This window comes from Teleopsis dalmanni, chromosome 2, assembly GCF_002237135.1.
Source record: "Teleopsis dalmanni isolate 2A chromosome 2, ASM223713v2, whole genome shotgun sequence".
Classification (NCBI taxonomy): Eukaryota; Metazoa; Arthropoda; class Insecta; order Diptera; family Diopsidae; genus Teleopsis; species Teleopsis dalmanni.
The window spans coordinates 156,129,406-156,144,871 of NC_051847.1; the positions used below are offsets into that span (position 1 = coordinate 156,129,406).

Here is a 15,466-nt window from a genome sequence, read left to right on the forward strand (position 1 = left end):
TAAGATTATATTTAAAAAGCATTTCCGATACCATACTCAGTTTTAGTTAAATGCGTATGAAATTAAAACTTAAGGTGTATGTTTCTATTCTCTTACGGTCAAATTTGAATGAAATTATATATACGTTTCTACTTATTTTTTGAATTTCATTAATGCTGCTCATAAAGTTTTCAAATTTAAATAAAGTAAATTTCTTTTTAAAGACAATTTAGTTTGCTATTTACTCGAATACCGATCAGTACAATTTTGATACCTCGAGTTCGCGGTTGTGCATAAAATAAAAATTTTATATATTCGTTAACTTTATCCCTTTGTGAAATTTAATCCTGTTAAAGTAATAGATTATATCATAAACTTACTAAAATGGCTGACAGTTCTAATTACTTAAATTATACTAATGATTTAAGTAAGTCAAAGAAATAATGCAATAATATTTACTTTAAAATATGAAATCTAGTTATGAAAAAATTTAATACTTTTTTTATGATTAATGCGAGTTAAAATAAATTAAAAAAAAAATTACATTGACATTCTAAAGTTATATACTTAAATTATTGAATATTTAACAGCGCTTATGTTTTTATATATGTGCTTATAAACTTCATTTAATGACATATATGTACATATTAATGAGTGAAACAGCAGGTGTAAGACAATAATGTTATAAAGTGTTTTTTAAATATTCCTTTTTTTAATTTCGATATAATTTTTAGTTTATAATCACTGTCACTATAATCACTATTTTAATTTAATTAACATAAATGAACGAATGAGCATATTCAAGTATAGATTTTTAAAAGTATATTAATTTCTTTAAAATATATGAAATTTGTCATATTCATTACTGTTTTATATAAAAATATTATTTATACAAAAATATTGTAATTTAATTCTATTGGAATTTTATATTTTACTTAATTTGAAGTATTTTCCCCTTTCAAAGAAAAAAAACATAGTTTCATGCAAAGTACACAGTTTTTTTATTTTTTTCTTCAAATAGTTTTTTTTATTGATTATTATAATGCAACTTTGTTTCGATTTGTTTTGAAAAAAATAATGTGAAAAAAGGTAAAAAGGTCGGAAGGTGTATAATATTGCTTCGTTTTCTATACCACAAATGAAGACAGAAGTTTTGCATATATTTAATTAAAATAATTCGTAAGCATATAATATATTGCAATTAAAATTTATTTCTTGCATAGAAATAAACATTTTTACTAAGTTTCAAATTCCAAATAAATTTTTTTGAATATATTAGTATTACAAAACAAAAAGAAAGTGCGTTCAACTTTGGAATAGATCCGGGGAACAGTCTTGAAGTGGTGCTAGGGTGAAAAATCTGCCGCGCCTATAACCTATAACACCAATTCATATATAATGCTGGACTGTGAACTCTTCTTAATCATGTAGTTCTTTTAACGCATATCAGTAAAAATGATCACTCAACTCAGCTGTCTAGTTAGTTGGGTGAACATTTTCCTTCCTTTTTTTATGATGTTTACTGACTTTTTTTTTGTTTACTTGCAAAATCCCCTCAGGATTTTTAGATTTCTAATATCTATGCTCTATTCATGTTAGGCAGAAAATAAGAAATAATTTATTTAATATGAATGAACACAATGAGATACTATCTACGGAATTTTACATATCACACAGATTGATGAACAAACACATACATATACAATAACACGACTGCAACTTGCTACAGAAGACATATTTTTTCAAAACCATACTTCCATAACAGTTTCGTTTCCAAGACGCATCCACCTCACATATATTTTTCACCTTCGCCTAACATGTGGTACTTGCCAAGCGATCCAGCAGGACCACTTAATCAAGGTTGTATTCACGCGCTGTAGTGTAACTTATCATCAATAATCTCGTCTATTTCGGTTTTGTTTCCACACTGCTATTGATTACAAGACGTTATCCATCTGTTCAATTGTCTCACAACGTATACATGTTGGAGCCTATATCATCTGTAGCTTTGTACTGTTAATGTAGTAAGGTTTCTGTGCATGGCCACATACTCTGTTATACAGTAGCGGTCATAGAAACCGCATCACGCATCAAATATCACATTTTAATTAAATATTCCAAAAAATTAAAAATACTTTTGTGTAATATATGTTTATTTAATTTTTGTATACGTCAATCGGATTCAAATTAGGGCTGCTTCCAGGCAACGAAATCACTTGAATTCCATCTAACATTGTAGTTCACATATACTTTTACTTACTGAGATATATCCAAATCATAAATGGAAAGTAAAAGTGATTATATATTTCCAAAGTATTAGATATTTTGAAATTGAATAACTTCTAATGCTTAAGTAGATATTTAAATTCTCCTTACGTTTTAATTAATTATTAATTATATAAAATATATTCATTATCTGAATATATCATTCAAGTTTTAGATCTGCAGAGAAAAACGAAAAGTTAAGTTTTATTATGAGATAATTTATTTACAGGTTATTTAACCTGTTATTCATTTAAAAGAAAGTGTTAAGGTTGTACGAACATGTCATCCATATAATTGCAATCTTTAAAATATCATTATATTCTTTATATGTATAGTAATAATAATCGGTTAATAAAGAAAATTCTTATTGGGGTTAGAACAAATTAATAATAATTTAAATTGCTTGTAATATATTTATTTATAATAAGTAGTTGAAGAAGGCACTTTTTCAACATCTCGATAAAAAGAATTCTAATTAAATATTTTAGAATTCTATTCAATATTCATACTGATGTTGACTCATTAGTAGATTCGAAATTACATTTATTATTATAATTTATATTTGTCCTCATTTAACCTTCAGGTTATTACAGAGGAGCGTTATTACATATAGCAATAATTTAAATAGCTTACACATATCGTTCTTCAAATTTTTTTCAATGAAAATTATAATCTATACAGATTATATAGTAAGATAGATAATAGAATAGTTAGTATAATACTATCGATCGCTTTATCAGCAATCTGATATAAATTCTTAATTAAAGACGGTTATAATTAGAGTAAAATATAATTTGAAGTGAGAAGAAATCGGTGCGATTAGCTATTGAGTGATTATTATTGCTATTTAATAAACTATTTAACGGTTGTAGATAATAGATTCGTGATTCGAATTGGAATATGTGATCTGAATATATATATATGATATGATATATTCATAATTCATGAGTTTCATTTTGTTTCTATTATATATAGTTATGTAATTGTAATTAAAATTGAAGAACTAACTCAAGAGCTATATGCTTCTAAATAAACATAAAATTAAGAAATCTTAAGATAAAGTAATAGACCACAGAACAAGGTTATAAGAAGTTCTGCTATGATAATGTTTTAGTGTCTGGACTCATTAATGGTCTTACAACCAGTAATATAGCCAGCAATATTACTTTATTTAGTGCAATAAGTAGATAAGTAAACGATATAGCAACAATATCCCATAACATTGTGGATAAAGTTAAAGTCTTGGTTAGACTACATGCCAATTGCTTTGCATACATACTTAAATTACTGTCAAAATTGAAATGGAAGGATAAAGATAGAAAGAATATCTTTGGAAAATGAAAAATTAATTTTTAGAAATTTAGCAAAAGTGGTTTAATTTAGATTGTATTTGGATGCGAATTAAAGTAAGAAGTGCACTCAATAGTTTTTACAAGAGTCAAAAAGAAAATATTAGATTTCAAAAATAACAAAAGCTGTAATGCAATATATAGCACCAATAGACGAATTTTTTTTTTTAAATTGAAAAAAATTGAAATAGTTAAGGATAGCAAATGTTTGTGGAAATTGTCTAAAGAAATATAGGACACAAATGTTGAAATCGGTACGGAAGTAACAGCAAATAATTCTGAATGTCATTTGAGTAAAATTATAAATTCCGTTTAAATATCTGCAGACCTCTAATACGCAATGAAGTAATAAAACATAAAGTACTACATGCTTCGATTTAAAAACAGTTCGATTGAACAGGACAGTAGGTGAGAACAAAGTACCTTAAGAATTTTTCATAAATGCCAGAAATCGTAGAACTTTAACAATTCAAAGGTGTAATTTGTAATGGTATTTTTTCCATTATATTAGATATTCCTAATAATCAACTCACGGAATAGACCGAGTGTAATTAAATTCTATATGAATATTAAGCTGAAATTCAACCTGAATGCTTAAAGGCTGTCAATATTTATAAGTGGTCAATAATAAATGATTTGTAATTTAAAGGGGGAAAAAGTTTACACAGTCTTTGTCGATTTTAGGGCAGGTTCTGATAAAGTATCAAAAACAAAACTACGAACTGCAACTGTCTATGAAATTGTTAAAATTTCTTGGAAATGTCTATAGAAGCATGCCTCAATAAAAGGGTCTAGCATTTGTTTATTGATATATATGCAGATGAAAATAGTATTAGATGACATTTACAGATTACAAAAAATTATTTCCCGGTATAATACGTAATACGCTGGAGATAGAATATAGAGGTAACAATTCTAGAATCACGATTTCTAAAACGGAATCATTAATAGCCTAATAAAGATAACAAATGAATTATAGTATTGTAGTTATCTTTTAGAAACACCGTTCGAACATGAAAATATTTTTTGAATTGAGGAAATATTTTGCTAACTCGTAATGGAAGTTGTATAAGACAGTTTGCAGGAAGACATTTGTACTCACTAGATCTGCATTTAACGTATATATAAAATACTCTGTGTCAGTGTAATAAATGAAGGCAGCTCAATTCTCTACCTAAATCAGTTCATAAGGCACCATATAATATATTTTGTAATGAATAGTTAATTAAAATTAATAAATAGTATAATTTTATTGAAAAAAATGAAAATAAAAGGAGGAAATGAAGAGATATAAATATTTATAAACAATGGCACTAGTATCAACTACTTTCAATTTGATAACCATAATATATCAATATATAATCAATATATATATATACATATATTGAATTCCCACTGATTCATAATATATTTTAATAGGAGTAAATATATAAGCCACGAGAACATATATTTGCTCATTATGTTATATAGGGAAAAGAAATCTCCAGTAATACAGAGAAGAAATTGGGAAAATCTCCAATGCAGCGGAAGAGCTATATTGCCCGTAAAGAGTTGTTTTTTATGTTGTGTACATAAATTTAGTGTATAAGATGTGAATAACAATGAGATAAATAAACTTCGCATAAAGAGTAACTTCACACGTACTATATGACTGACATCATTAGTATTAGGATTTTTCCTTGCTATTGTTTTATGTTATATGTCAAACAAAATCAGTCATTGTTGGTGGTATATGCACTAAATTGTCAAAAAAAGTAAAGAATAGAGTGAATACTTGGGCCAAAAATTGTTTGTTGAAGGAATACAAGTTAATGTTTGATTTATGATCTTATTTAATCATAAAATTTTTTTTTTTTATTTTATCACAATAGAACCTTTTTTATTAAAGACTTGTTACTATTTGTATCAAGGGAAATTTGACATCACTTTAATTTACGCGCATGCGCTGACAAAAGAAGAGGACGATTTGACCAAAGGATTCGAAGAAATTTATGACGCGTTTATACCGCATTATCTGAGTTCGGTATCCTTTAATACGACTCAGCAGAATGGGTTTTAGCAGCACCCTTCAGACAAGGTGATTCCTTATCTTATCAATCAATTTTTTCAATGTTAACATAGAAGAGATCATGCACAGGATTGCTGGTCATCGTAATGGAATAACATTTTACAAATGTATTCAAATAGTTTCTTACGCCAACGACATCAACATCATTGAGCGTAGTGATGTTACAGGTGCCTTTGTTGTTATCGAAAAGGAATTTGTAAAAATGGGCTTATTGGTGTATGAGGGCAAAACGAAGTATATGTCGGCTACATGTATAAATGTTCGTCGCTTAAATGCCGAGCTAGTGGCTGACGACTATATTTTCGAATCTATTAAGGTTTATCTATTAAGATAGTTATCTTGGCACCATAATAACAAACAACATCGATGTCATCCTGGAGATCTAACGAAGACTCACCAATGCCAAGAGGTACGGGTTCAAGAGGGAATTGGGATGTGGAACCCTATCTCGGCAAACAAAACTTACGTTCTATATTTAATACGGAAGTTTCAGAAAAAATGGTGTAGAGGTAGACCATATCTCCAGTGGAGTCATCAAGTTAGGCGCCTGGGGAGATATGGTGCGTGAAACCCGTAACGTGTTATGGCCATTTCAGTAAAGTCAGTAGAACTGATAGAGTTTATTATATTTCAAATCAATGTATTTCTTTCTTATTGTAGATATAATTAAGAAAGGCCAATTAATCATATTTAATAATTACATATAACATAATATGTATGTAATTGTAATTACATATAATTATATGTAATGTAAGCAATTATATTATTTATAATATTGTAAAATAATGAAAACTTTACGTTATATTAATTAAAGATTATAATTGTATGGAAAGTTTTAGTTGGAAGAATTAACAAAAATCTAAATGCAAATTTTGGTTGATAATATTTTGAATACTATTAAATAATTGTTATTAGTGGATTTTTAATTTTAAAAATCTTTTTAAATTTTTTTTTTTTCATTAAAGAGTGGCATAATATTTTTGTTAAATAAAAAGTGTTTCAAAACGCTTTAAGTATAAGAAAGTTATTTTTTATTCATTTGATTGTACGTAATATGAAATATTGTACTTTATTTATAAAGACTGTATTTATTATAAAGACTACAATCGGATATAATATAATTGAACTCTGCTCAACTTAATTAATTAAAATTCACTCCTTTGTTTTTCTTATTGTGATTAAAACTCCGGTATATGCCAACCATTAACGATAAAAAATTAAATTTTGTCATACGATTAATGGCCTTAGTTGATGTAATTAATGTAGGTTATATGCATAAATATACTACGTCTAAAAAATAAAATATCAAATTTAATATAAAAAATAAATATTATTGGTGGCATATTCTTTAGTCTTTAGTGTTTGGTGGCATTAAGTGTGTGATGTGAATGGCTTTTTAAATGTATTTTGTAAATAATTTCTAAAAATAATGCCATCAGCAAAACTTCAATTATTTTATAAAATTTCATGATTGATCTAAATTAAGATAAAAACCAAAATTGTCAAAACCCCATGAGTCCGTATTCCCTTGGATAAAAAATTAAATATTTTACGAATATTTTTTTTAATTATATATATGTATATAATAAAGACTACTAATGAAGCTAATTAGTTAAACAATATTTATTTTTTCATTATTTAAATATTATATGTGCAGATAATCTCTCCGAAGTTCACGATCCTGTTTATTTGGATGCATATCGCCGATCTCTTTTAAATCCTACAGATTTTTGGGGTCAACAAAGTCAATTAATTGATTGGGATCGTCCCTGGGATTGTGTCTTGGATAACAGTAATCCACCTTTTACCAAATGGTTTGTAGGGGGTTATGTCAACGCTTGTTACAATGCTATTGATCGTCATGTTTTGAATGGTAATGGAGATAAAGTTGCTCTCATACACGATAGTCCATTAACTCAGACTGTTAGGCATGTAACATATCAAGAACTTTATGACCAGGTAACAAACAAAATAATGGTGATCAATATATTATACCAAATATCGTTATTAAAATTTCAGATAACATTACTTGCTGGTGGAATGGCAAATTTAGGTGTCACAAAAGGTGATCGCGTTGTTATATATATGCCCTTAATACCCGAAGCTATAATGGCTATGTTGGCAACCGCACGACTTGGTGCCGTACATTCTGTTGTTTTTGGTGGCTTCGCTGCAAGCGAGCTCTGTGTTCGTATTGAGCATGCTAGGCCAAAAATAATAATCGCAGCAAATTGTGGAGTTGAGCCGGGAAAGATTATACCATATTTAAATATATTACATGAAGCTGTTGATATGTCGACCAAGAAACCACTATGCAACATAATATTTCAACGTGAAAATGTACCTCCTACGTCAATAAATCCAAAAACTGATATTTCTTGGTCAGTAGTATTAAATTTAGCTGAGCCTATTGATTGCGTGCCAGTAGAAGCAAATGATCCTTTATATATATTATACACATCAGGTACTACAGATAAACCAAAGGGCGTACAGCGGCCAGTTGGGGGGCATTTAGTTGCTTTGATGTATACAATGAAAATGCTTTATGGTATGAAAACCGACGATGTTTGGTGGTCGGCTTCTGATCTTGGCTGGGTTGTTGGACATTCATACATATGTTACGGTCCACTCTTATATGGTATTACAAGGTATTAAAACTTGTTTCTTTTTCTTTATTATAAAACTATGTTAGTAAATATTATTGATGTAAGAAGTTCTATTTTAAAATACCATAAATTAAAGAAGTTATTTGTTAATTCATTAACACAATTTTACTTTGTTCCAAAAATGAATATTTTATAATTTAATATAAATGTAGCGAACGAACATTTCTTTGTCTTTTAGACCAAAAAAGGCTTCATCCTGGGCCAATGAATTATTGAATATTTATTGTTTACATATGTATAATATATTTATACATTTACGTATAATTTATATACATTTACGTATAATTTATATACATTTACGTTTATATTTGTAAAGAATACTCAATAATATTTTTAATTGTAGTGTCATGTACGAAGGAAAGCCAGACCGTACACCAGATCCAGCTCAATATTTCAGGTAATATACCCGTTGATAACTTTTAAATAAACTCAATTTATTGCTTGTTTAGAATTATTGAGCAACATAAAGTGAATTCATTATTTTCTGTACCAACTGCATTTCGAGTTCTACGACGTGCTGATCCAGATATAAAATATGGACGGAAATACTGTTTACAATCTTTACGCTCAATATTTATTGCCGGTGAACATTGTGATAGTGAAACCAAAAATTGGATTGAACGTATCTTTAAGGTGCCTGTATTAAACAATTGGTGGCAAACCGAAACTGGTTCAGCAATAACCGCAACCTGTATTGGTTTTGGACATAGTCTTAATCCACCTAAATTTACGACTGGCCTACCGCTTGTTGGCTATAATAGTAAGCATTATTTAAATAAAAAAATATGTATTAAAAAATCTATTTAAAATTGTTATTTTTCATAGTAAAAATTGTCGAAGCGGACGGTAGCGAATGTGAGCCATTAAAACTAGGCCGAATTGTTATAAAACTACCTTTGCCACCGGGAAATATGTCAACCTTGTACAGAAATGATGAACTGTTTAAAAGACTTTACTTTCAAAAATATCCCGTGAGTTTATTATTTAATTCCGAAAAAGCATAACAATTGTTATAGATCTTACAATTTTTTCGATTTAATACAACTATATACATTTTAGAACCGAGTTATGTAAGTATGATATCAGCCCAATTTAACCCTATTAAACAATAGATAATATAATTCCGAAAACAAAAGCAATCGAGCCTTACAATATTATAGATTATAGATTTTAATTTGACAGAAGACATAGGTGCTCTGACTACGCATTTAACCAATATGTTCTGTTTCTTGTTATAATGAGTTTTAATAATTTTTATTGTTTTTAAATTTTATAGTAATAATTGTTATGGCTCTGTAATAGGGTTTAAAACGAATAAACGAGACGTTTTCTATATTGGCTGCCATTTACATACAGCCACACAAAACTCATGACAATTTTAAATAATAATATGAATACGAACACCCATTAGTAAGGTAAGGCTTAGTAGTTACCACAATAGACTGCATAGTAATTATCACAGTATTGATAATAAGTACATAAACTTCTGTACCCGTTTGAATTTTTAAAAATTATAAATTATAATCATTTTACTCTAGTGATTTTATTTTAATTATTATTGGGATATTTTTGTGTTCAAGGGTTAGGTTAGATTAGGTTGGAGAGGAGGCATTGTACGCCAATAACCACTTGTGCTCAAATAATGCATCGTTGTGATGGCTATTGTTGTTCATACGCAGAAGGACCTCTGAAAGAAGTGTAGTGGTCAATGCACAGACAACACTAAAAGACACGATTCCGCTATTCAAGTAGAACTGAAACAACCTAACATATCTATAAACAATTCAAGTTCAGGGGTACTACGTAAAAATTTGATGTGCATGACTTATATAGCAAATTTTGTATTTGTATTCCAATATAAACACTTTGTACCAAAACTTTATATTAAAATTCATTGATAAAGAGAGAGATTAAATTATATTGCACTGTCGATGAACCACACGGACACTGGCGGTCTTGAGCACAAACAATGACCCATGGTGATATCACGGTCAATGAATATAATAAAGAAAAATTCTGAATGAAATTGATATTTTGGTTTAGATAATGGATATTGGTATTCGAATTCAATCTATAAGCTATCCAAACTTTAAATTAAAGAAATCAGTAGTCAATTTAATAAATAACTTCACACCTTATATATGGAACATGTGATATAGATGAATATTGAAGTTTAACAAATATACTGTTTGAATCTATATTTTTTCAATATTGAGTTTTTTAATATATTTCTATTTTTTTCGCTTTGTTTTTCACGACATTGAAAAATTCAACTAATAAAAAAAATGTGTTTAAAATAAATTGGTACACAAATTTAAAGTGCATTGCTCAGCTTTCAACCACAATGCAAACGTTTTTCATTTGAAGCGGTTGACTTAGTTCAATTTTAATATTTTTGAAAGAGTCACATCCTAACAGACAATGCATTACTAATTAATCAGTACAAGTAGTAGTCTGTTTCATATGATATCCGATTTGAACCAAGATTCAAGTGCAGTGCTAGAAACTGTAGATTGCTTCCTGATGGTGAAACTATCCATTCTCAACTTCACATAATATCTACATCTTTCTTCACATGGAAATCATTTACGTTAGAATATCTACAGTTACGGTTTGATTTCTTGAAAAATTGAGAAAAACATTTCCATATTTACATGGTTAGAACTCAAAAACTCGATCAAACTAAAAAATTTCTTTAATTATTTGATTACACTTAAAATATGATATCTTAAACGTGAAGAAAAGCATTCGTTTTAATAAAAACTTTTAGCATATGGACGAGAGTGTACATATATGAGAAGAATGTCGATGGGAATGATATGAATTAGTTAGATTTATTAAAACAATATAGTTTTATTGAATGTTTAAACCTCAAACTGAAGAAACTCTTCTATTATTTACGTTTAAGATGATTAGTTTTGGTGAAAGCGGAGGTTCTTTCTTTTGTAAAAGTAATAAAATTTTATTTAAGATGTAGGAAGATATTTTTTAAAAAGAGGTTTTTCGAACAGTAGTGAACTACAACAATTGAAATTCATTTCATATTATTTTAATTAATTGAATTTTTGGCTGACCATACAGTTGTTTCGAGTATTGCCAAATACCCATCATCAGAAGTCTTGAAAATTATTCTTGTATTTAATTAATCGTAAATAATTTTTTGAGACTGTAAGTACCAGGAATCGAACTCGTGTCCTGCCAAAGACATTTTTTTTAAAACTTAATCCCTAATTTAGAGTTTGTTTTTTAGATCTATAGTAGGACCCTGCATCAAGTACGTTCGATTTTGGCTTTAGTTGTTTGCCTTAATCTGACTAGATCTGCTCAAAATTGCATAGGAATGTTTAATGATGTCTTTTTTTGTCCTACTTATAATTTTGAGATACATAAAATAATGAAGTGGATATTTAATGCTCTACTTAAATTGTTATGTACTGTTATATATAACATATAATCAGAGGCGAGGCGTCGAATGGTTCAGAGTGTTCACTGAACATCTTAACAAAGCTTCCTTTTTAGATTTTTTTTATTAGGTAAATAATCTCGCTATATTGCTACTTAACATTTTTTATAATAGCTTTTCTAAACAGATTAACATAAACACAAAACGTAGAATACAAACAAAATCACACATATGTTAGATACACCCAACATTGCTTATAATTAATAAAAGAGAAAACACATTTCTCTTGAAATATACTAAGGTGCAGAATATAAACTGCACCGCGTTGCTTACAAAGACTATGTTCAATATTGAAAACACAGCACAAAACATACAAACAAATATATGTACGTAAAATAATCTTAACTCTTAAATTAATGCGTGCAAGCAGTTCAATAAAAAAAGTGCACTTCCAATGTTTTGCAAAGTAAATATAAAAGAGAAAAGAAATGACTGAGCGAAAATCGTTTTACATTTGACGAGAGGATCATTCCACTAAACTGAACCAAAAGTTTATACAAAGCATGCAAATACAATCAAAGTCACGGTTGCTGTTTAATATGGGGAAATGGTTCAGTATAAAAACTGAACCGGGCATTGTAAATACAAAGTAAAAGAGTAAATGAAGAGTAAATGAGAGTTTCTTACTCTTATATAGAGGGTGGAAATAAATCAAAACAAAGTCATTATTGCAATTTTATACTAGCAAATGGTAAAAGTAAAGAAAGAAATTAAAGAAATTTGAAGTGAAAAATAATATTTAGAAATGGATAAATGTGTGATTAAAAATTTGATTCAATGTCTTTTTTTAAACGATCTTCTGAAAAAAAGATTTTAATTCATGAAATGAATAAACCAACTCCAGATATGAAGAATTTGATACCTGTTGTAAAAATGTCGAAATCTATGGTAAGTCGTCGTTTTCCAACAGCTACAGCTTTATGGTAAATAAAAACCAGTGGATCACAGGCTGCGAACATTTAAATAAATTGTTTTGTTGGTCTTGTACGCTATTTGCTTATGGAAAGGACAAAACTTAGAAGTAGGGGGAATACGTTATAGTTGGAATTCTGTTTTGATTAAATTGTGAACACCTTGCCAAAAAGCTGACGCCTCGCTACTGCATATAATATATAATATATCATATTAACATAATTTCTTAAATTGAAAATGTTGGTAATAGTGATGAAGTTTTCCAATTGAAAAGAAATTCTTTAATCTTGTCAATTTTTGTGTGGTCACAGCAAAAAAATTTCATCACCTGATTCTATTCGGTTATATTTTTTGTCATAGAACATAAAATTCTTTATTAAATTAAATCTTTTATTTATTAACATATTAAAATATAATATACATTATATATAATTATGGAATAATTTTAGGGTTATTATGATACTATGGATGCTGGTTATAAGGATGAAAATGGTTACATATTTGTGACAGCTCGTGATGATGATGTTATAAATGTAGCCGGTCATCGCATATCAACATCAAGTCTTGAAGATGCGGTATTACGACATATAGGAGTTGCAGATGTTGCTGTCTTTGGTGTACCCGAACCGACGAAGGGTCAAGTACCGCTTTGTTTATATGTTAAGAAGTCTTCATGTAGTAAAAATGATGCAAAATTATCAGGTGAAATAATCAAACTGATACGTAATGTTGTGGGCCCAATTGCATCATTTCGGTTAATTGCCGCAGTAGATGCACTACCAAGAACAAGATCAGGAAAGACAATGCGCAAAGCTATGGCTGATTTTGCTAAAAATGAGCTAGTTACACTACCAGCAACTATAGAAGATCCAAGTGTATTTGTAGGTATACGAACAGCGCTTCAGAGCCTGGGACATGCTATGAACACACCAGATCCAGTTGTTACAACAAATAATTAATTGAATTTCTTAAGAAAATGTTATACTATTTTAAACGGATGAATGTAATTTTAATTTTTCCCCGCATTTACAAACAAATTAAAAAAAAATTGGATATCATAATAAGAAAAAAAAATTTTAAATTTATTTCTAAGTTTAACCTTTGCTTTATACTCTTTAACATTATCGTAATTCGGTTATAGAACATCATAAATTTTAAAGAAAACTGAACTGAATTTACTAAATTAAAATGCAAATTTCGGGTCGCACATGTGTATTTTATGAAACTTTCAGTTTTATTCCTATTTGATGGAATGTGTCAAACTATCAAACTGAGAAAATGTTTCGTCGCCAGCTTGAAATTGTGTAGCCACCGAAATGCAATTTATTTATTTAAATTCTATGCAAATCCAAAACAAATTTTCATTCCATTGACACAATAACAAGAAATACTAACAATTCCGCTTCATTAAAATAATATATTATTAAAATACTATGCACAATATATATATTTTAATATTTGATATTAATGTTCAAGTTTTTAGAAATTACCAATAATAGAATCCCATGTCCAATTCCACGATTTAAATGAAGGGAGTTTGACTAGAATGTAGCATATACCTTGTGATCAAAAAAGAACAAGAATTTTAATTTTTGAATTTCCGCGCTTATCCATACAATCGGTAAATTTTTTATATTTTCACGCTGGTAACACTATTATACGAATTCTGTCAAAGTTTGACGCATATCGTACTATTAGTTTTTGTTTGGCGTCTATACAAAGAAAAGCTGAATTTCATTCAAAAAAAGCGTCGTTATGATGTGGCCAAAGAGATGATTTCCAACGCAGATAGTGACCCCACATTCATCGAACGCATCATAACAGGTGATAAGACATAGGTCTATGAATTTGACATGCCCACCAAACAACAATCGACCGAATGGTGCTCCGAAGGTGAGCCGAAACCGAAAAGAGAACGCCAAAGTCGGTTAAAATCAAGGTTATGATTTTGGGCCGACTTTGGCGTTTTCTTCGATATTCGTGGTGCGGTGCACTATTATTTCCTTCCGGACGGTCAAACGGTCAATAAAGAGTATTATTTGGCCGTTATGCGTCGTTTGCGTGAGGCCATTCTCAAAAAGAGGCCAGATTTATGGAACTAAAACTCATGGATTTTACACCACGATAACGCACCGGCTCACACAGCGTTGGTTGTGTCGCCAAAAACTCCAAAAAATCATAAACCAAACACCGTACTTGGTGAGATCATAGAGGCCATAAAAGAGAATTCGCTGCGTGAATTCGGCGGCCTATAAAACTTGTATGGAAAATTGGATCAAGCGTTGGCATGCATGTATTGCCGCAGGAGAAGAGTACTTTGAAGGCGATAATGAAAAAAAATTATTAAAAATTAAAATTTTGCATTTTTTTTTAATTCTAATTCTTTTTTGATCATAAGGTATATATGCCAACGGTATGCTTATACCAATGCTATACTTTAGATTTTCAAATTTTTTTAATTTTTCATAATTCAGAGAAAGATTTTGTAATACTCGCAATAAGGACAGATGATCGGTTAACCACATTGGGTTTAATATCATAAGTGGTATCAGATTTGCGTATGGTAATTGTATTATATGGCGTACGCGGCTAACAAATAAAAACACACCCAGGCTAAAACAAACTCGTAAATATATATCCTTGGAGTTTAGAATGTCACAATAAATTATTCAGCATCAACAACATGGTAAGCGTTTACAAGTTCCTTTAATCCTTACCTTATGATATCCCATAAAGTGTAGAAGCAACTGTGAGAATCTATTGA

General features: G+C 29.1%; 2 protein-coding genes across 2 annotated transcripts in view; one reads left to right on the forward strand and one right to left on the reverse strand.

Annotated features, from left to right (window-relative positions):
* LOC119676000 (zwei Ig domain protein zig-8) overlaps positions 1 to 15,466 on the reverse strand; it is a 336,138-nt gene that overhangs the window by 111,689 nt on the left and 208,983 nt on the right. The gene's annotated exons all lie outside the window — the stretch shown is intronic.
* LOC119683196 (acyl-CoA synthetase short-chain family member 3, mitochondrial-like) lies at positions 173 to 13,720 on the forward strand. The gene is made up of 7 exons (XM_038096824.1): positions 173 to 406; positions 7,319 to 7,620; positions 7,681 to 8,309; positions 8,671 to 8,724; positions 8,777 to 9,087; positions 9,153 to 9,298; positions 13,152 to 13,720. The coding sequence occupies exons 1-7, from the start codon at positions 364 to 366 to the stop codon at positions 13,659 to 13,661; spliced, it is 1,995 nt and encodes a 664-aa protein (XP_037952752.1). The 5' UTR covers positions 173 to 363; the 3' UTR covers positions 13,662 to 13,720.

Coding starts and splice junctions, on each gene's coding strand:
- LOC119683196 (XM_038096824.1), top strand. CDS start 364: ATGGCTGACAGTTCTAATTACTTAAATTATACTAATGATTTAA. Junction 7,621..7,680: donor ATCAAGAACTTTATGACCAG/GTAACAAACAAA, acceptor TTAAAATTTCAG/ATAACATTACTTGCTGGTGG. Junction 8,725..8,776: donor GATCCAGCTCAATATTTCAG/GTAATATACCCG, acceptor TTGCTTGTTTAG/AATTATTGAGCAACATAAAG.